At 42.3% G+C, this 22505-nt stretch overlaps 1 protein-coding gene across 1 annotated transcript in view; it reads left to right on the top strand.

Annotated features, from left to right (window-relative positions):
* tmcc3 (transmembrane and coiled-coil domain family 3) overlaps positions 1 to 18129 on the top strand; it is a 34284-nt gene extending 16155 nt beyond the window's left edge. Inside the window, exons 2-5 of the mRNA XM_072674171.1 lie at positions 8194 to 8676; positions 10236 to 10696; positions 11512 to 11647; positions 13640 to 18129. Of these exons, the coding sequence (XP_072530272.1) occupies positions 8194 to 8676; positions 10236 to 10696; positions 11512 to 11647; positions 13640 to 13942 (1383 nt within the window). The 3' untranslated portion in view covers positions 13943 to 18129. The remainder of the gene's footprint in view (positions 1 to 8193; positions 8677 to 10235; positions 10697 to 11511; positions 11648 to 13639) is intronic.
* Positions 18130 to 22505: the final 4376 nt, after the last annotated feature.

The following is a 22505-nucleotide window of genomic DNA, read 5'->3' as shown; positions in this document are numbered from 1 at the left end:
TTAATAATGAGAGAGAGAGAGAGAGAGAGATGAGTGAAAGGGTGAGGAAGAATATGTCTATATACATTGCAACATTGGTCCCTTTGAAGAACCCTACCACCTGGTCTGAAAAAGACTAAGAATTCTAGGGGACACACTCTGTCCACTGCGTGTAGACTAAATTTACAGGGTATTTCGTGCAGATATGCCAATATGCAAAGTGAGGCAAGTTCATTTGCATACACTATCAGGCTCACTGTTCTGGCCCAGCATTGCATTATACACTAACCAAGCACTTGTACACCTACACATTTATGCAATTATCTAAATAATCCCTTCAGCCAATCATGTGGCAGACGTGCAGAACATAAACCCATGCAGATACAGACCAGTATCTTCAGGTAAGGTTCACATCAACCATTAGAATTAGTGATTTTTAGGATGGCCTGATTTTTGGAGTGTTTCTATGACTGTGGATTTTCTGGAATCTTCAGCGCAGCAGTCTCTAGAGTTACTCAGAATGGTGTAATAAGGAAAGCATGTCCAGTGAGCAGGTTGAGGAGGGAGGAGAGAGGTCAGCAGAGAATGGTCAAACTGGTTGGATAGGCTACAACAACAGAGTACCGTGTTAGGTTCCACCTCTGTCTGGCAAGAATAAGAGCTGAGGCTGCAGTGGTTCAGCACAGGCTCACCTAAACTGGACAGTTGAAGGCTAGGAAAAAAGTAGCCTGGTCCAATGAATCTGGATTTCTGCTGAGGCTTACAGATGGTAGCCTGTCAGGTGGGTCCAGGTGGTGTAATGGTGTGGGGAATGTTTTCTTTGCACACTTTGGGCTCATTAATACCAGTTCTAATCATCTTTTGAAGGCCATAGTCTGTTTGAGTATTGTTGCTGGCTATGTGCATCCAATTATGACCATAGTTTACCATCTCCTAATGGCTACTTCCAGCGTGATGATGCACCAGGTCACAAAGCAAACTGGTTTCTTGAACATGACGATGTGTCCAGCCTGCTTCAGGGGCCTTCTCAGTCATTGGAACTTAAAATCTGGTAGATCTGGAACATTCAGAACATGGAAGTGCTCCTAAAAAAGATCTGCACAAACTGCATCATGCAGTCACATCAAAATGGACCAGAATCTCAATCTTCTGGAATCTATACCATGAAGAACTGGAGTTGAGAGCAAAAGGAGGACCCACCCAGTATTAATATTGTGTTCTTATTAAGGTACTTGGTGAGTGCATGCCATTATATGAGTTCCACAGTTGTCTGGTTGCCATTGTGTTTTGTGACTGATTGTATCAGGTGGGATGAGCTGTGAGTAAAACGCTGCTGGATTGCACAGTGTTTTCATTATAGACTGAAGCCTGGGCCTTATCTAACCCTCAACGCAGATGTGTGCCAGTGTGTGAGTGAGATAGTGAATGGTGTGTGGAGAGAATACCTCAGAGACATTTAAAATGCTGCTGCTGTTGCACATTCTGTTGCAGAACGTTGAATCATTCATCAAGGATTTTGTACGCTGCTCTGGATAAGATCGCCTTTCAAATGTTTAAAAGTGAATGGAAATATATATGTGTGTGTGTGTGTGTTGTTCAGCAGAGGTCAAGCCTTGTACTTTGACCATGTCATAGTCAGTGTAATGTGAGACCAAACATTTTTGAAAAACCTCATAGATAAGAACATTCAGTTGAAATCTGGCTGTGTGTACTCTAAATCGGGCCATAACATTAGCACCACCTGCCTAATACTGAGTAGGTTCCTAACGGATCTGACCCAGCAAGGCGTGGACTCCACAAGACCTCAGAAGGTGTCCGGTGGTATTTGGCACCAAGAGATGCTTTTAAGTCCTGTAAGTTGGGAGGTGGGGCCTCCATGGATCTCCATGGACCACTGGTTGTCCTTTCTTGGACCACTTTTGATAGGTACCAACCACTGTATACCAAAAAACAACAACTCCACAAGACCTGTCTGATGTTTTGGGGATGTTCTGACCCAGTCATCAGTTTGGTTCTTGATTCTTATGTTTGCCCATTTTTCCCGCTTCCAGCACATCACCTTCAAGACTGACTGTTCCCATGCTGCCTAATACAAACACCCCTTGACAGATGCCACTGCAGATGTAGGTGATTAGTGTTTTTCCCTTAATGTTGTGGCTGTTCACTGTAAATGTGGTACGGATTAAAGATTGAGAAGCTTTTGGACAGAATTGATCCTCTGGTTTTAATGAGTTACAAGTAGCAGATGTGAAAACGGAGCCCCAGAGGAGAATAATTATTAAAAAGACATAAAGTGGAGAAGCTTTAACGGTCAGTAACATCAAGAAACACAGCTGCAGTAGCTGACCAGTGGCAGTAATGATGAATGGACCATGCCAAGGCCATATTAGTATTGATGTCTGCTCTTACAAATTCTGCTGGTATTTCTATTTATACTTTGTTCAACAGACAGCTGGTGCTAATAACATACTTGTAAACTACATTACAGAGCAAATGTGCTAATTAGCACCTGATTCTGGTAAAACTGACTCCTGAAATTTGGGTTTGAATTACATAATTCTTTCCACTTCGAGGTAATGACGTAATTTGGCATGTTAAGTTCTTACTAGACTAAGGCCAATGTGTTTAACTGAATGATGATGAATCAGGGATGTTTCAGTCATATTTTACTGGAAAAGTGAAAATGTCCCTCACAAGTTTGTTGTTAAGGTGTCACAGAATGCATTTATTGAGTATTTAAGATGTTATTTGATGTATAAATAATAAGTATGTGCCTTACGACCCTGTTATTGTACCTTCCCTAGCTACTTCTGCGATGCTGCTACCTCCCTCAGTAAGCTACATCACACAGTGCTGCCCAGGTGTTTAGGCCTGGTCCTTACAACAAGCCATGGGACTCTTTAGCTCTTATGCTAAAGAGCTATTCGTTACAGTCTTATGCTAAAGTTACAGTTACAGTATTATGCTGAAGTTTGTAAAGTTTTGGTAGCAGACTCACGCTGAAGTTACAGTTACAGTCTTGCTAGTACAGTTGCTAAAATGTTGGTTACAGTCTTATGCAAAAGTTAAAAAAACTTACATTTAATAAATGCACATTTAAAAATGCACAATAATTCCTATATATCATTAATATTTATTAAATATACATTATATATATATACATATTACATAGTAACAGAATAAAAAGTCTTAAGACTAGTAATTAAATAATAATCCTGCAGTTTAGGGGTTGAACCACAAACTACAATACTTTAAAGGGTTTTAAGTATTTACCTCATCACCTCAGTAATATGATTAACTTTAGTCAATTGTCACTTCAGTCCATAGAAGTCAGAACAAGGTCATTCTCCTCTTTAAACACAGTGTAATTCAGAAGAAGCTATGAAGAACTGATCATTGTTAGACATTTTGTTTGCGTGGATTTAATTATTAGTATTATTAAAGTACAGCTGTGACATCCAGCAGTGGTTCTCTCTTAAAGGACATGTACTTCAGAGAAGCATGGCTTTAAGTCTTTAAGCCAGGAGAGTTGGCCTATTCTGTGCCAGCAGGTTTGTGTGTGTGTGAAGCTAACAGAAATAGAAGAGGAACTCGAGTGAAACCAAATCCCGTTATGTGTATTAATGTGTGTACACCTGTTGATGGATTTTTTTCTCTGTCTCCCTGCCGTCTGTTGAATTATGTATTATGCAATCTGTGTGTAAAAATGAGATCAGATATCCGACCCTGCCCTCATTCACTCACTCTTTTTTCCCTGCAGGCCGTGACAGTGCAAGTTCAGAATGTTCATATAGTTACAGGGGTGGTTGTGACGCAGCCAGTGGTCTAACTCAAATGTGGTCAAACATGAGCGTGCTTGATCTCTGTACAGATTATGCCAGACAAGTATGGCTACGCTGTTAATTGACCATTTCTTTGTTTTATTTACATTTACATTTACATTTAAGGCATTTAGCAGACGCTCTTCTCCAGAGCGACTTACAAAAGTGCTTTGCTATTTATCCAAAGAAAAACCTCAGCTAGTTTAAATAGAGTAATAGTTTAGACTCTACTAAACACAAGTCAGTAAGGTGACCATAGTACTCTGATATTCGTCCAAGTACTCTCAGAAGAGGAGGGTCTTCAGTCTGGGTTTGAAGACAGCGAGCGACTCGGCCGTTCAGACACCCAGGGGAAGTTCGTTCCACCACTTCGGTGCAGGACAGAAAAAAGCCTGGACGCTCGTCTTCCGTGGATTTTGAGGAACAGCGTGTCGAGCCGAGCCATACTTGAAGCTCGAAGGGCTCTTGGTGCAGATCGGCTTTTGTCCATTGCCATTTACATTTAAGGCATTTAGCAGATGCTCTTCTCCAGAGCGAGAAAAGTTTACTCAGATAATATCCTTAGCTAGTTTGTATAGACTAGGATCCAAAAGAGACCTCTGAGCTTGAATATTAGTAAATACAGTCAGTATGGAGACCACCATACTCGGCACTGCACTACATTCTGCCTAAGTACTCTTTAAAGAGCTGGGCCTTCAGTCTGTGTTTGATGACAGTGAGCGACTTTGCTGTTTAGACACTTATGAGGGGGAAGCTCATTCCTGGATCTAAAAGGATGGTGGGTCCAGCTGAGCTCTAATGACTAATGAGAATAGGCTGCATATTTTATACATATGGCATCTTTCACCCACTGTGAACTGGCTGTTTTCGAGCTGAAAGACATGAGTGGTACAGGGCTAGGATAGTGACATAGGTCAGTATATATTGTCTATATAGGCCTATGGAATTAATGTTTTGTATGTATGTATAAACCTGTAAAATTAATAAATACATATTAATTGACACACACACACACACATCAATCAGCCATAATATTAATACCAACTGCCTAAAATTGAGGGTTGGGGATGAGGTGGGGTGGTAATCATCCAATATCCAGTCATCCAATGCTCTCAGTCAATGAATGCAATCCAATCCTCACAGCAATGTTCCAAAATGTAGTAGAACGCCTTCTTCCCTGGACAGTAGAGACAGTTACTCCAACAAAAGCAACAAAAAAAACTTTAATACCCTTGATTACAGATAAAACCGCGAATGAGCAGATGTCCCAATACTTTTGCCCATTCAGTGTAGTTGAGCATCCTCAGCTGCACTTTGCGCTTTGTTGCTCACTGTTCCTCCTGCACACTCATGAACACACACCTCTGAAGCACATTTTTTCCCAGTGGGGTGAACCCTAAGCCTCAGGAGAGCCACCATGTTCTCTGAATTAACACACGCACACTGAGCATTACTGCAGAAACTCTGCTGTCCTCCTCTGACCTGTGCTCTGTCTCAGATGTTCTGAGGCCTGTAAGCTGAGATGGTCCTTTTAGAGACTGCAGGAGATCCTCACAGGTGTCTATTAGATGGTCCTTTTAGAGACTGCAGGAGTTCCTCACAGGTGTTCACAAAAGCTCTCTTAGGTTCTATAAGTGGAGTTAGGAAATTAATATGTTTTTGGAGGCGGAGCATGCCTGAATCCTTCTATTTTATAATCTCTACCTCATTCCTGTGTCTACAACAAGTCTACACACCCCTCCGCCGCCCCATCACCCTTAACCCTGTCATCTATCATTCCTGGCTCCAGTTTTCAGAAGGGGGACTGGCTTCTTACCACCCAAAGCTACCCAACCCCCAGGAACCCTTTTTAGGAACCGTTGCAACTATTCAGTTATTATGTAATGTTTGCTGTCTGATCAAGTAGCACAGCTAAACTATTCATAAATACACTGTATGGACAAAAGTATTGGGACACCTGCTCTTTCATTGTAATCAAGGGTATTAGAATGAAGTAACTGTCTCTCTACTGTCCAAGGAAAAAGGCTTTTTACTAGATTTTGGAGGATCATTGCTATGAGGACTTTAGCGCTTTAGTGAGGCCAGGATGTTGGATAATCACCAGCTCTCTTCATCCCCAACTCACACCTCATCCCAAAAGTATTGGATGGAGCACCATCCATCATTCCAGAGAACACAGTTCTTTCACTGCTCCACAGCCTGTTGCTGGGGGGCTTTTAAGGAGTGAGAAATAATTCATATGAAATGATAACATGCTTATTATTAGCACTTGTGAAAATCCAGCATTAGCATGTAGATTACGTGCCAGTCAGGCTTGTGGAGTGTCAGTATTAACGAGATCTCCTCCTCTGTCCTCATGTCTTCCCTTTCTTTATTCCAATCTCTCCCTCTGTTAGCCTGTTTGACTGCCAGAACACATACACTTCACACACACTCTCGTGCTCCCCTGCCTGCTGTCTCTTGCTCTCTCTTGCCCAAGAAGGAGATGCATGTGTGTGAGCAAAATAGCAAGTTATTGCATATGTGGTGACAGTGACCTACTTCTCTAAAGTGAGCTTTTTCCCTGACGACATTGAGATCCATCTGCTTGGAGTCCAAAGATGTGTTTTTTTACACACTCACTCACACACACACACACACACACACACACACACACACACACACACTCCATCAGTCCATTAACAAAAGGCTACATCCCTGTTCTGTGGGATCAGATTGATGTATTTTGTTGCTTGCTGCCATGGCAACTTAAACTTGATTTCAGAGTAAAAATCTGAAGGTCTCTCTCAGTGCAGCATTTTATAATCGTCCACAGATAATACAAGTCCAGCCAAGGGGAATAAGCTGTGCACTGTGTCACAAAGAGCTTTGCTAAAGCCTTGGGAATGGTTGAGCACTTACACAGATGGAATAATGGTGTGTGTGTGTGTTTGTGTGTGTGTGGCTTTACTGAAGCTGCCTTTTCTACCAGATCTATTGTGTGCAAAAGTGCCTCTACATGGTACTACTTTATGTGTGTGTTCGCCTGTATTGTACATACTAGCTTAGTATTTTCAGTCAAAGATGGGTGGAGTGGTGGGAGCACCACCCATAGGTGCATGGTGACCTCATCAAACGCCATAAAAAGGCAAAAGTCATGGCATTTTAATGTACACTTGTATGACACAGGAATGATGTCTTTTAAATGGTATGTCACACTGTATGTCCAAATGTTTGTGGACAGCCCTTCTAATGAATGCATTCATCTATTTGAAGTTGCACCCACTGCTGACACACACACTGCTTGTCCAGTCCCTGCACTGCCAATAGAGTAGGACTGTCTAGAGCATGACCCTTTTGGCTTGAGGGTTATAAAGCCCTCCAGCATTGAGCTGTGGAGCAGTGGAAGAACTGTGGAATGATGAATTCTCTCTGGAATGATGGATGGTGCTCCATCCAGTACTTTGGGAGTGTTGTTGCTGATTGCAATCAAATCCTCACAACAATTCTCCAGGCTTTCCACTACACAACTGTAGTGGAAAGCCTCCTTTCTTTCGTGGACAGTAGAAACAGTTACACCAACAAAAGCAGGATAAACTCTCTTAAATACCCTTGATTTTAGAAGAAACAATGCATGAATGAACAGGTGTCCAAATACTTTTGTCCAAAGTGACAAGATGACTATGAAGTCTATGAGGGCTGTCATAGTGTGTGGATAGAACGCTCTGTCTGTGCTCCATTGTGTTGTATATTTGGAGGCAGTGTTGGCGCTCTGAGAGCAGTGTGTCCTGAAGAAGAAGTGAATGAGTATGTTGGCCGTGGCGCTGAGGATGCCCTGACACTCAGGGCTAATTTATGACCCGATGTATTTAATACACACTCTCCCTGGCTCACACTGCAGAGCCTCAGGCTTGTTCTCCAACCTGCCATATCTAGTGTGTGTATCTGCCTTACACACAGGTACAGCTGCCCTCTGCGCATAAACTACAATTTGGTTTTCTGGTTTTGTAACGTTTTCCAAGCTGTGGTCACACTTGCCCTCTGGTTATCTACTGAAATGTGCACCACTAAGTGGGTCACTCTGTGTCCAATTGCTGGAGCTGGAGATGACAAGTCGCACTGCTTGGAGCTGCTGCAGAATAAGTGATGACTGGAGTTTAAAGAAAACATCTGGATTTAAGGAGCTATACATTTCAGGCAGCAGTCGGATTTCAGGCTGACTAACCGGAGATGCAAAAAGTCACATTGTACATACTGTCCTTCTATACTCTATCTAGAACACCATGGGTTCTACCATTTAGTCATAAAAAGAAAACAGGGAAAGACTTAAGACATGGTGCTCATTAGAATTTCCATAACTTATTCAATAACTGCGCCAAAGCTAATCTCTTCTTTTTGGTTATTTTCTCTCCAGGCGGCTGACGGGAGCAGTCTGGCTGTCCCCGGCACTATGCAGCGGGGCGGCTCTGAGACGTGTCTGGAGGTGGATGGTGAGGGGTCCGTTCGGGACGGGAGCCGCGGCCGCCTGGGGCTGGACGGGCTGCAGCAGAAGGTGCTGAAGGTGACTGAGCAGTTGCGGATCGAGCAGGCCCTGCGGGACGAGAACGTGGCCGAGTACCTCAAGCTAATCAACAGCGCCGACAAGCAGCAGAGCGGACGCATCAAGCAGGTCTTTGAGAAGAAGAACCAGAAATCGGCTCAGACCATCGCCCAGCTGCAGCGCAAGCTTGAGCAGTACCACCGCAAGATGAAAGAGTGTGATGTCACTTCCTCCTCCAATGGGTCCAAACACACACACGCTCACAGCAAAGATTCAAAGGAGGCGTCCAAGGACAGCTTGAAAGAGAGCAAGGAAGCCATGGTCAAGGGCAGCGGACGACACCCACAGCTAGACAAGGTAAGTTATGTTCACCAGTCGCAAACCATAATATTAACGTTCTGCTCCCAGTGGCTCCTGGTAAGCAGCAGGTACTTGACGTTGATGTGTTGGAAGCAGGAGAAATGGACAAGCCACTGGTCAGAAAGTCTCCAAAACATCAGGTCAGCACGTCTTATAGGGTGTTCCTGGTATGCAGGGGTCAGTACATACCAATAGAGCTAAAATGAAGATCATGTGATCATTCCACAGAAGAACTACTCTAGTGCTAAAAAGTGCTGAATTGTGGTGGCTGTGTTGTGGAATCCATGCTTTGAAGGGTTAGAGCTGTTTGGGTGGCATGAGGGGGTCCTGAATATTAAATTTTTCTTTACAGTGAAAACATAATTAAACAATATCATAAGTGCAATAAAGGAAAAACAACAAGCTTTATAAACTAGTGGACCTGCTCACAGAAAAGAAATGGTAGGCTCTGAGAATTCCCCTTTGATATTCATATTCATATTTACAATGTCTTACATTACAATAAACAAACAGCATATTTAACATCTAAAATATCATCTAACATGGGGGCGGGAAAAAGAAGCCATTAATAAGCAGGCATGGTAGAAGGCATGCGACAACAGTGGAACAACAAAGGCAAGATCTGAATTTAGCAATGTTACAAAGGTGAACGTCAGATGTTTTTGGACCCGAGTTAACCTGAAAGAGGCAAGGTTACAAACACTGCAAGAGGAGGAAATGCCTGAGGCATTTATGGGAGCAGGTTTTTTGAGCTGGGTTTTAGCCAAGGAAAGTAACAGGTTATCCACAGTTAAACACATAGGCAATACCCAAAGCGCTTAAATATGTAACATGTCATATTTGTCTTCAGTCTTACATAGAAAAAATATATATTTGCATATACATTGCATATATTTGTGTATAAAAATACATCCTTAAGTGCATATTTCTGCTTGGATCTAGCATTTAGAGCATTAGTAAGGTCAAGAACTTGAATAATCACCACCCCACCTCACCTTATCTCCCTAACTACTCCCAAAAGTACTAGATGGAGCTCCGTCCATCATGCCAAAGGAAACAGTATTTCCACTGCTCCACAGCTCAATGCTGGGGGGCTTTATACCCCTCTAGCCCACGCCTGACATTAAGCAGCATGGTGCCAGTAGGTTGATTTTTATCTGCTCCAGAGAGTCTTCTCTATTCTATTGCAGTACTTCTCTATAGAGACTAGACAAGCTGTATGTCTGTGTGCATTTGCACATTTGTGTCAGCAATGGGTGCAGCTTACAGTAGCTGAATGCATTCATTAGAAGGGGTGTCCACAAATGTAATCTTCCATTTATATCTACAAAATTGCAACACCATCATGACTCACCTTCTAGATGTGTGTGTACATCACATCCAATAATAAAGGCAGCATGCCTTTACATGGTATTAGAACACACAGTAGAACACAAAGCTATGATCAGTGTGGACATGCACACACCTATTACTCTGGGGCCAGATTTGATTCTTTGGTTTAATTAGTCTAAATCTGTAGACACCCTGTAATAAGTCCTGTCTTCTCACCTGTCCAGGTGAAGACCATTGGCCCGGGCGTCTCTCTCTCGCCACCTTTCTTCTTCAACAAGTCCCGTGGCTTCGCCAGCCTCATCCGCAACAAGTTCGGTAGTGCTGACAACATTGCCCACCTGAAGAGCTCTATGGAGACAGGAGGCGGGCTCCAGGCAGAGGGGGCGGGGCGAGCGCTGAGCGGCAGCGCCACGCTGACCAGCAAACCCAAATACCCAAGTGACGACGAGTGTTCCACTGGCACGTCAGTGTCTGTGGACAGCAATGGACACACATCAGCCCTGGGGGCTGTTCAGAATGAGGCGGGACCGGGGGAAAGCTCCAGCAGGCTGGTGTTCGCTCTGGAGGAGGTGAGGGAGGTGAAGGAGGCACAGATTCACCTGGCAGACGACATTGAGATCCTGAGAGCCCAGTTGAAACGCAACTACGGATTCATTGCACAGATGCTGCAGGAGGAAAAATACAGGTACAGTTGAACACAGTCATACATGTACAAGATCTCACTGTCCTGCAGAAATCTTGTATTTCGACTTTGGCTGTTTTTTTACTTTTTGACATCCACTATTTTGACAAAAGTATTGGGACTCACCTCATCTCAATCATTGAATTTAAATGTCCACACATTAGTGAAAGAATGGGGGTTTCTATAAAGCTCACTGAACTCCAGCGTGGTTCTGTATGTAATAGGAGCCACTGCTGCAACAACAACAACAAGTCAGCTGGTGAAATTTCCACCCTCCTAGATCTTTCACCATCAGCTGTGAGTGGTGTTATTATTGAAGCGTTTAGAGGAACCACAGAGAGCAGCTCAGCCACAGAGTGTCTGTCAGACCACGTAAAGTTACAGAGCGGGGTCAGGGCCAAGTGCTGAGCTCAGAGCAGAGTGCCGAAAAGTCTCCAACTGACTCAATAACTGCAGAGCTCCAAACCTACAGCTGTTAGAGCTGCAAAGCAAAGGGGGGCGACTACATATTAATGCCTATGGAGTTAGAAAGGGACTTTTTTGGGTGAGATTATTTTAATTTAAGACTAGGTACAGTGATGTTACTACAATAGTAGTAGCAGACTATTATTACTACAACAGTAGTAGTAGTAGTAGTAGTAGCAAATTATTATTATTAATATTAATAATAGTAATAGTAGTAGTACTATCATTTGACAACTACACATTTACATATACAAGCTTTACATATGAATCTGTACTGTCATACACAAGTACACACACACACACACACACGCTAACATACCAACACATGTTCACTGTGTGCTTGTCTCTGGCAGGTGTGAGCGTCTGGAGGATCAGCTGAATGACCTGACCGAGTTGCATCAGAATGAGACAGCCAACCTAAAACAGGAGCTGGCCAGCATTGAGGAGAAAGTAGCTTACCAGGCCTATGAACGAGCCCGGGACATACAGGTACACACACACACACACACGTAGTGGTTTGTCGAAATATTTAACTGTATTTAGATGTGTTAACTTAGTAACGCTGTAATGGGTTTAAAGTGTGTGTGTGTGTGTGTGTGTGTGTGTGTGTGTGTTAGGAGTACAAGCGGCTTAAAATTCTTCTCGTGCTGTAAGTCGTTAGTTGTGAAACGTGTTTTAGGTCATGCAGATGTTCCAGCTTGTACTGTTTCAGTTTGAGCAGCAGCTCACCTCACTGCTCACTGAGACTGTGGCTATGTTGACGTTACCAGGTTGAAGTGCCACCAATCTGATTACTTTTTTGGAGCAATGTGAATGGGGATGAGGTGGGGTGGCAATCACCCAACATCCTGACCTAATTGCTGAATGCAATCAAATCTCACAGCAGTGCTTCAACATCTAGTAGAAAGCCTTCCATAGACAGTAGAGACAGTTACTCCAACAAAAACAGGATAACCTTTTTTTTAATGCCTTTGAAACGATGAATAAGCAGGTGTCCCAATACTTTTGTCCATACAGAGGTCATATCAGAATTCATGTGTTTTATTTTCAGCTGTGCTGCTCCATCATTCAGTGTTGCCGTGGCAGCAGGGCCTAACTTGGGAGCAAATGCCAGTAATTGCTGCAAAAGCAACACGTGTGACCTTTCTTCTCTTTCGCCTCAAATAATGAACAGCTTAGAGCAAATTATCTTGTGCTGCTGGTTCGTTCTTTTGATGCTGTTCACGATGGCACATGGACAATCCACGTGGTATTACTGGGCAAATTGATCTTGTAATGTGAACTCATTTACTAATGGCTTTTCGAATACGCCTGACTGTGCGGCAGAGAAATGCAGAAAAAGTCAAGACACAAGCATCTGTGTGCGGTCTCCCATTAGCGGTGGCATTGATTGCATTTGTTAAGTACTTCAAGTTGCTTTTTGATGGATAAATACTAAGTATATGAATTTATTTGGTGCATAAAAACTCATATATTGCTTAACTTTTTATTTTCACAATAAAACGCAAAAAAAAAAAACATTAACAAAAACCCTTTCCTGAGCCTTACTGGAGAGTGTTGCTGTCCTCTCCTGGTGTCCTCAGCGACAGCGATGTGCTGTCAGTAAGCTGAAGAGATTGTAGCCAGTTAGCTCTTAGACTTGTCCCTACTTGCTACCCCAGGTTTGGCTTTCTCAGTTAAAACACTAACCCAGTTCTGTTTAAGTCAAGTCAAGTTTGGTTCAACTGTGGTCGTCCAGTTTGTTTTCGAGGGAGCAGATGATGGAGAGAAGAGATGGTGAAAGGCTAGTGTCTTTCAGCTTTAAGCAGCACAGATCCCTGTTTGCTCCCCATGACATCACTTTTTTGCATGCCAAGTTTGAGCTTTCCTTCTGTGCACATCTATGATCTCAACACCCCCATGTTTTCTTACAAAGTCAGCATCACGTTTTATGTGTCATCAGCTTTCACTAGAGCTTTCTCTAGTAGGTTATGTACATTTTGGGGGGTGAAAATAGAGCGAGCCAAGATTGTAATGTAACAGTTTTGAGGTTTTTGAATTGGCCTGTTTTTAGCTTTGTTTTGGTTCTGCTGGATTTTCCTTTGATGTTCTCGGTTGTGTCACTTCCATGTACCAAACTCTCATATTAGTATGCCAAGATAAATACACTGACATTCTAGGCCTCCTCAAATTATGTTGGATGTGTTGGATGATAACTATAAATAATACTAGACTCCTGTGAGGAGAGCTGTGGAGATGTTTTAGTGAGCACAGTGGTGTAAAACCACGACTTTCTGTAGGAATGTTATTTTTATTTTTTTACAGGTGTCATTTGCACAGTACTGAATGTTAATACTCATATATGTTAACTATTATAATTATTAATATAATAATCTAATTATTATTATGTATATAAAAATTTAGTCAATTAAAACTAAATATTTTCAGCAAAAATGAGTAAAACTTCATCCGGAATTTGAACCTTGTCCTCCTCTCCTGTAGGAGGCGCTGGAGGTGTGTCAGACACGGATCAGTAAGCTGGAGTTGCAGCAGCAGCAGCAGCAGTTGGTGCAGCTGGAAAGCGCCGATGCCAAAGTGCTGCTGGGAAAGTGCATCAACATCATGCTGGCCATAGCCACGGTGATCCTGGTGTGCGTCTCCACGGCAGCCAAGTTCACAGCCCCGTTGTTGCGGAGCCGACTGCACGTGCTTGGGACCTTTGTGTGCGTTTGTGTGCTTGCGCTGGGCTGGAGCCACTGGGAACACGTACAGTGTGCAGCTGAAAGGATGTTCCTGCCCAGCTGAGGGACAAGACAAGTGTGTATGTGTGCGTTCACACCAGAGAAGTTTCATTCCGGAAAGAACAAACACTGAATTTACTTGATTCAGATGTGCACAGCAATTCCAGTAGAATTTGGAGCAGTTTGGGGCTGCAGGTGAATCCAGTTAATGGAAGAGTGGCTTAAATGAAGGCAGGTATTATCCTTACCTTTCAGATTAAGGTACACAAGAGTCACAGTTCTGGTTTGGACTTTACGATTTGGTATGCGTTCGGCCCCACAAATGTCTAAGTATCGTAAAGTGCCCCCCTGAGCTTGGTAAAACAGCCTGTTGTGTGTAAACATTATCATGTTCTATGTGATTTCACACCCATATCCTATGGGTCCAAGAGCGCCGACACCCCATCCCCATCCTATCCACCATGATTTCTTGATTTAAAATAAGATAGAAAAGGCCAGAATATTGGAAACGCTTGCTTATTGTCAGTTGTTTCACTGTAAACAGAACAGTGAGAGATAATAAATAAAGGAAGCAGGGATGTTAGCCCTTCTCTCGACCTCATTGCAGCAACAGCACAGAGAGCGACAGAAGGAGGAGGGCCAGGGAAGAGCCAACAAAACTACAGTTACTATAGAAATCTTTCTAAATTCACTACAGTTCCCACATTTCCAAACTGTACTTGCTAACCGCTCTGTGGCTCCTAAATTTACAAAACATGCGGAAAAGAGCAAACCGACTTTTACCTGCCGTGTCAACGTAGCCTACGTTCGCGTACATTTAGCAGTTTTGATATATGGAGTTATCTAATAGCTGAAAGTTTAGGAGAAGGACCACACCCAAACACCTCCCCTTCATTTCTACACACTATAAAATCGTTCCTCTCCCTTCTCGTTCTCGTGACGAAAACTTGCACCCCACCACTGCCCCTGCTCCTCCTGATGATCCAGTTATACTCAACCTCTACCTGGAAAGGGGGGGTCTGGCTTTGGGTCCCATCCCATCAAAACCACCCAGAACTCCAGCCCAAATTTCTCGAGTTTTCCTTTCTTGCCTCAGCTACCGTGGTCTGCACTTCACAGATGATATTGTATTCATGTGGACGTGCTGAACACATTTGTACGAAGTAAATTCAGTGCTGCACTTTTTTTTCAGTGTATTACAAAAACTGGAACTCCCCATCTGTCCTGGGCTCATCACTACAGTCGGGCATTTGCAACAATGAACTGTTCTCCGAACAACAGCTTTAAAGAAACTCTTTTATGTGTGTGTATGTGTGTGTGTGTGTGTGTGTGTGTGTGTGTGTGTGTGTGTGTGTGTGTGTGTGTGTGTGTGTGTGTGTGCTCAGACCATTAACGGCTATACTACTGACACTTTCAACCTTTCAGTTGGTCATCACGGGAGTCATCACTACAGTGGGACATTTGCTGCAATGAACTGTTCTCTGAACTACGGCTTTAAAGGAAATTCATTTCTGTGTGTTTGAGTGTTGATCTGCTTCTCTACTCCAGCAGTAACGGGTCCATTCCTCTTTACGTACTGTATTAGTTGTCTTCACCTGATCCGCTTTACTGGATTTACTAGGGATGCACCAAATATTGAGTGAAAAATTTATTTACCGTAGGTCTGATATTGGAATTACATGTTGAGCTTGTACAGATGCACTGATCCACATATAGATTTATATTCACAGCCTTCTTACAAGGTTACTTAAATTGCAGAGGTGGGTCAATGTAGTGTTATGAGTCTTGCCCAAGGACACTCATCCAGACTGAGAATGCTGAAAAGATTTTACAAATGGAAAACTGTGAGTTCAGTTCCTCGTCTAATGCCATTGCAGTAGCAAAAAGATAGATAGGATTAACACTCCTGTTTTGCAGATTGTGTTACGCCACAATATTTTTACCCTGATATGAGCCCTGAGTCTCAGTCTGAGCAGATTGGCTCTAGTCTGCAGATTTTTCCTCAGTTTTAGTTGACAGTTGGAGAGAGAATCAAGAAGTGTGTAAAAGGGTAAAAACCAGTCCGAGTAAATCAATTATGTTTGATCTGTTTGAGACGACTAATCTAGTAGTGTATGCTGCTTAGCAACTCAATCTGGACGGGTCAATAGCCAGTGAAAATCGAGCACGTAAACAGGAAACGCAGGAAGTAGATAAAGATAAACAGCCATGTCTTCATGTGTGCAATGCACCTGTACAAAAGGGCACAAGCAGTTTCTTATTCCAGTTTTACGTCCCACCTTAAATGATGCAGCAGCTACATTCTGGCACTAGTACATGTGCTATACTGCAGCACCGTTTAAGGTGGAACTGAAGCCAACTGCTGCCTGGTACGGCACAAGTGCTGGCGTGAATCTGCAAGTCCTAGGTGGTGCAAGGCACTCATGTTTTGGGGCGTGGTCGGTTCATTTCAGTAGCAGGTTGTAGTCATGTAGTCATGTATGAGTTAGAGCACGATCAGCAAAAATATGGGAAAGTGTGAGTCTGTTTCTAACCTGCCACAGCTTTAAGTCCTGTAGTGTACCCACGGCTTCAGCTGTATCAATGATTAATCCTCAGAATTTCAGCATGTCTCAAGGTTTTTAGGCCATTGAACATCAAATGTTGCGTAAATGCACGACATAAAAATATCAAATATTCCAAAAAGACATGGTGACATTGGATAGGTAGGCTACAGTGGTTTTGGAAAGCTCCTCATTTAGAAGCTTAAGCCCCCCAGCTGTGCTGAACATCTCTTGGAAGCTGGTGGTAAACAAAGTTCTCAGCCATGGGGAAGGTTTTCGTGCCAGCATTTCATTTAAAAGATAAAATGTCCCGCAAACACTTTGCCATGTTACTTTAAGGGCTTTTGCTAGATGTTCTGACTGAAAGGGCAGGGTCCTCTAAGTGTTTAGATCACAGTGCGTCTCTGAGACCAATATAACACTGATTACACTTGTACTGTGGTGCTGACCAGAGGTGGCAAATCCAGGTCCAGAAAGTCCAAAATAATGGATTGTTACTTTCTGGGCCTGGATTTGCCATAATTGGTGCTGAGCACTTGTAACTGAGGCCTTTTAGGGCGTTTTTAGGGTGCTTTAGGGCATTTTTAGGGCGCATATAGCTGAGATGTCTAAAACTCCACAAGTTGGGAGTTGAAGCAACATACATAACAAACCAGAGGTTTTCACCATGCCAGATATCTAGTAAACATTTATTTATGCCTGAGAAAATGACTTCTTTATATGGGAAATGGCATTAACTATCAGAAATCCTGTACTGGTGCATCCCTAGTATCTCCAGAGTGTAACCAAAATATGTACTTACCTTGTGCTGTGTGTGGCTGGGCAGAGTAAACGCAACATTTGGCTGTTCCACGCTGACTCGAGGCATGCCAGAAATGTTTGTGTTATTATGGCCTACTTTTCCTCTCGAGTGGGAGTGGTGTGAAGCTCAACACACACAGCTTAACATATGCGCACACTGAAGCAGTGTTTGTGGAGTCAACGCCTCTGAAACATGAAATTGTTATATTGTTATATATTAGCAGTATATTCCAGAATACAAAAAAGTGATATGTTGTAATGTACACTATATGGTCAAAAGTTTGTGGACACCTCTTTAAATGAATGCATTCAGCTACTTTAAGTTGCACCCGTTGCTGACACAGATGTGCAAATGCACACATACAACTTGTCTAGCCCCTGTAGAGAAATACTGCCAATAGAATAAGATAAACATGAACCTATTGGCACCATGCCTAATGGCAGGCTTGGGTGGAACTGTGCTCTCTGGAACTGTGCTTCTTAGAAAGCCTTCCCTGGACAGTAGACAGTTACTCCAACTAAAGGATAAAGTTTTTTTAATACTCTTGATTTTGGAAGAAACAATCACTGGTTAGGTGTCCCAATACTTTTGACGATATAGTGTGATTTCAGTATATTCATTTGTTTTGGATATGGAGGTTTTGAGTGAAGTGATGCACAGAAAAAAGCACACCTGCTTTTCGTTATTGTTTGTTATAGTTTGTGACGGGGTTGCCTTTCTTTAATAACATGTGAAGTAAGCTAAGCTAAGCTCTGTAATGAACTTTTAAATGAAGGCTGAAAGTTATTTTTGTACCTTTTTAAATCTCCTCTATTCAGAAACTCTGTTTTAAGGATTCAATGCAAATACAGTGATCTCTACTGACTTACGTGGTGCTTTTCTTATTTTTTTTTCACCATAAATGAATCTTTGCCTGGTAAAATGTGTCTATATTTCTGCATTAATTTGACCCTGAGCTTCATCTGATTTTCACACGTCCTAAATGTATGAAAGGAGAACCAAATCAACGAGACACAAATATTAGACTCTGTTGTCTATTATCCAATATTAGAGATCTGTGAGTAGCAAAAGTATCTGAACCTTTAGGATTAGCAGATCATTTGAAGGTGAGATCAGAGTCAGGTGTTCATTCCATTTAATTAATGGTATGACAATGGGGTCTGAGCAGACGCCCTGTAACAGGGATCCATCAAAATCTGATCTTCTCAACACATGTTAATGGAAGTGTATTATGGCACAAGTGAAACAGTTATTTGAGGACCTCAGAAGAAAAGTTGTTGATGCTCATGATGCTAGAAAAATCTAAAGGGTTCACAAACCTTTAAGCACCGTAAGCCGCACTGCTGTCTTTTCAGCATTTGAAGGTGGTTGTTATTAGGCAGAGATGAGAGAATGCTGTTACCTTGGTAATATTTTACTCTATATTTGGGGCTTTTCTTTCTTTTTCCAAAAACAGAATATCTGAATGTCACACACATAAAGAATGACCCCTGATTGAATCAAACTAAACCTGCAACAAACTTGTACTTGAACTGCTTCTGGTGTATTTAATTATATTATATTAGCGATGCACTAATCTCCTCACATATCTCTGTAAATATCCAGACACCCCATCTAATTAGTTAATTAGGCTACTTTAATGTGCCCCCTTTTGCTGAAGGGTGTTTGATCTCAATTGAAAAGCATTGCCAATATAATGCAATGCTCTCTGGGGCAGTCACACATGAGCCTGGGGTCACCAGGCCCAATGGCAGGCTTTGTTGAGGAACACACATCCCTACAGTGATGATGCTGTGGAGCAGTGGAACTGTGTTCTCTGGAGTGGTGGAGCTCCATAATGTTAGAAGAAGCTACGGATGAGCCTGAGATCATCATGCCCTATGCCAAACATTGTAGGAGGGTATAACTCTCCACAGAGTTGGTGCTGTGGAGCAGTGGAACTGTCTTGTCTGAAGTAATGGAGCTCCAGGAAGCCTTGGATTAGCCTGGTCACCATGCCCAATGCCAAGCGTTGTAGACGGGTCTAAATTCTTAAAGGTTGGTGCTGTGGTGCAGTGGAACTATAATGCCATGGGTAAAGATTAAGCCAGCATTACTTTTCAGCAAAATTATTTTGTGTTTGGTGGATCATGTCAAGTACTGGACCACTCCTTTCAGAGTATTTCTGTCGACCACAAGGAGACTCACCCCCCCTCTCTCACACATGTAATCAGAGCTCATTCTTTCTTCAGGCTTTCAGACATGAGCGTTTCTAGTTACTCATTCATTTGTGCTCCAGTGGTTCATTGTGTGTTGAGTCTCAAACAGAATTTCATGGTTTCTAAGGTAGATGCTTTTCCTCACTCCCTCTGAAGACCCCTGTTACTGGTCCAGAGTGTGTTTCATCTGTGAAATCTGGAGTGGCAGCTGTAGGAAACTTTATCAGTAGTCAGGATTTATCAGGAGTTGTTTTGGAGGGGGCGAGTGGTCGTTTAAAATGGGTGAGAAGTGGCAAGTGTAGCGTGAAACTGGAGCCAACTGCGGACGCCTCATGGTCAGTGAAGTCCTGCTTTAAACAATTGGTGTGTGTGATGATATGAGAAACACTCTGCTGCCATCTTGTGTCTGTTGAAGGAAATGTGTCCACTAACAATAAGAAACACTTTACCCCTTGAACCCTAGGTTTTTTACTCCTTAATTAATCCTTACACAAAACTATTTACAATTATTTGGTTTAGCATACCTAAATGGTTCTATTTTAGGGCCTATTAAATGTATGTTAATTACAACTAATGTAGTTATGAGAGTGAAGAACTGAGGTGTGTGCTTACAATACAGGGTCTACAGACTTAGATCATCTTTACACATCAAAACAAGAGTGTAAATTGAAGGGAAAAGGCTGGAAGAGAAGGGATGCGTTCAGGGTTTCAGTTTGTAAAACAGGATCATCTTTCTTTTTGTCTTGCACAAATCTACTAAATGCACAAATCTACTAAATCTAATTGTTTACAGTACTGACAACTGATGAAAACATTACTTTATGATTAATTTTGAGGTTGTTAGTGGTCCACATTTTCACATTGGTCATATGTGAGTGAGCAGCCAATGGTGACAGTGGCAAAGAAGAACTCTCTCAGAGCTGGAGGAAGAAACCTTAGGAGGAACCAAGACTCATATGGGGGACCCGACCCGTCCTCCTCTGATCAGAACTATTTAGAAATGATTGATAAAAGTCACGAAACCACCTAAACTGTAATCATAATATAATAATCAGGGTGTAGTGGAACTTAATATAGTCATGGTAGAGGAACATTGGATGAACTAGTTTGGGACACATAGTAAATATTGGTGTGGTTGACCGTTCACCCCACCTTAATTTGTGGGGAAGTGGAGTGGTTATTGCTGTCTATAGGCTATACTTAAGACATATTTCACATGCAGGACCATGTCTATGTATCTATACTTTAAGAAATCTCTATGCTTTATGTTTGCACTGGCAACCCACCACCACCAGAGGGCAGGCAGTCACTGCTCAACCAGTTTCACCCACATGGTCAAAGTCAAAGACTTTTGCACACTCCCATATATATATATATATATATATATATATATATATATATATATATATATATATATATATATATAGTTGGGACCACTCCAATTATTTCAAAAAGCTACTTTAAATTGAAGCATTTTGTTTATCAATTGTTTCTAATGTCTCAGTATGAGAAAAAAACACCAAGGGTGCATCCCAGCTGTGTACCACATGGTCAAGATCATTAAGTAAATTATATGACTATAGCCCAGGATGGACCATAAATACAGTAAATGAGAGTGATTCCAACTCACTGTATTATAGGCCTCAATCTGAAGCCTACAGGAAATTTAATATTTCAACTGAAATCTCATCTACCACAATGTCTTATTTAATGTAACAGATCTTAATGCAGAATATGTTAATGACTGTGTTCGGAATTGACTGTATGTTACAGGTGGGGTAATACGGTAACCATTTCTCTAAATGAAGTTCTTTGTAGTCTAAAATGCTTTGAATAGTATTATGGGGTATCTAAAGCTGTGTCTGAAAGCTGCCCTATTCACCATCCCCTACATGGGAAAATCCAGAGCATTATACAGAGCACTGTTATAGGAAACTATATAGAATTCCACAATATAGTGACTGTGGGACAACAGATAACACCACTGTGAGCAACCACACCGTGTAGGAGACTGGGGTTCGATTCCTGGTCTGGGTGTCTTTGCTGCACTACACCAATAAGAGTCCTTGGGCAAGACTCTTGGGCCCACCTTGAGTAACCTGGTAAGTCGGCTAAATGCTGTGGCTGTGTTCTGTATTCCATGTCCGCTAGTGTATTTTGTGGTTTGTAGGCTACTTGTTGTGGTGCATTGTGGGATTGTATAGTGCACTGAATTTTCAGACATCACTGCAATATGGCAGAACCCAAATATATATGTTATTGATTCCTATTCTTAATTCCTTTTATAAAATTCTCTTCAAATATAATTGACGTGAACTCAGGCGCTGCCACTATGACCCAAGGATCGCTGGTTCGAATCCTGGGTCATGCCGCTTGCCATCACCAGGCAGAGTCAGAGAGAGCACAACAGACTTGTCTCTCAGGGGTGGGTTGATGCCACTTCCTCCCCACATCACTCTTTGTGTGATGTTGGTCAGCACAGGTGTCTGTTAGTAGTTTTATCGGAGCCAAGAATCCGGCACTTACTTCCAAGCACGCTGGCTGCCTAGCGATGATGGCGGCGGTTGGAAAAGAGGTTGTGGACAGATATGGACAGAATTGGGTAACTGTATGAACTGTATGACAATATGAATTGGGTAGAAATTGGGGTAAAATCAGAAAAAAATATTAAAAATGTGATTTACAAATGCAGTGTTTGTAGTTGAACTAAAACGCATTAAAGCATTTTGACAGAAAAACACAGGCGAGCCATTTTGCAATAAAAAAATACATTGAACGAATTATTCATTTCGCTATTACATTTTGCGGATAACCTAACTTTGGAGGAATGGGTACAATGTAAAGGGTTATGAAATAAAACTCTTAATATGTCCAAATGTTTGTGGACACCCCTTCTAATTAATGCATTCAGCTACATTCAACTCATTGTTGACACAGATGTTCCAATACACACACACACACACACACACAGAATTAGTGTGTAGAATAGGACTCTGGAGCAGATAAACATACTTCTATTGGCACCATGTCTAATGCCAGGCGTGGGCTAGAGGAATGTAAAGCCCCTCCCCAGCACTGAGCTGT

This window comes from Salminus brasiliensis, chromosome 2, assembly GCF_030463535.1.
Source record: "Salminus brasiliensis chromosome 2, fSalBra1.hap2, whole genome shotgun sequence".
Taxonomy (NCBI): Eukaryota; Metazoa; Chordata; class Actinopteri; order Characiformes; family Bryconidae; genus Salminus; species Salminus brasiliensis.
The sequence above is the reverse complement of the archived record's forward strand: the minus strand, read 5'-3'. Positions and strand labels throughout refer to the sequence as shown.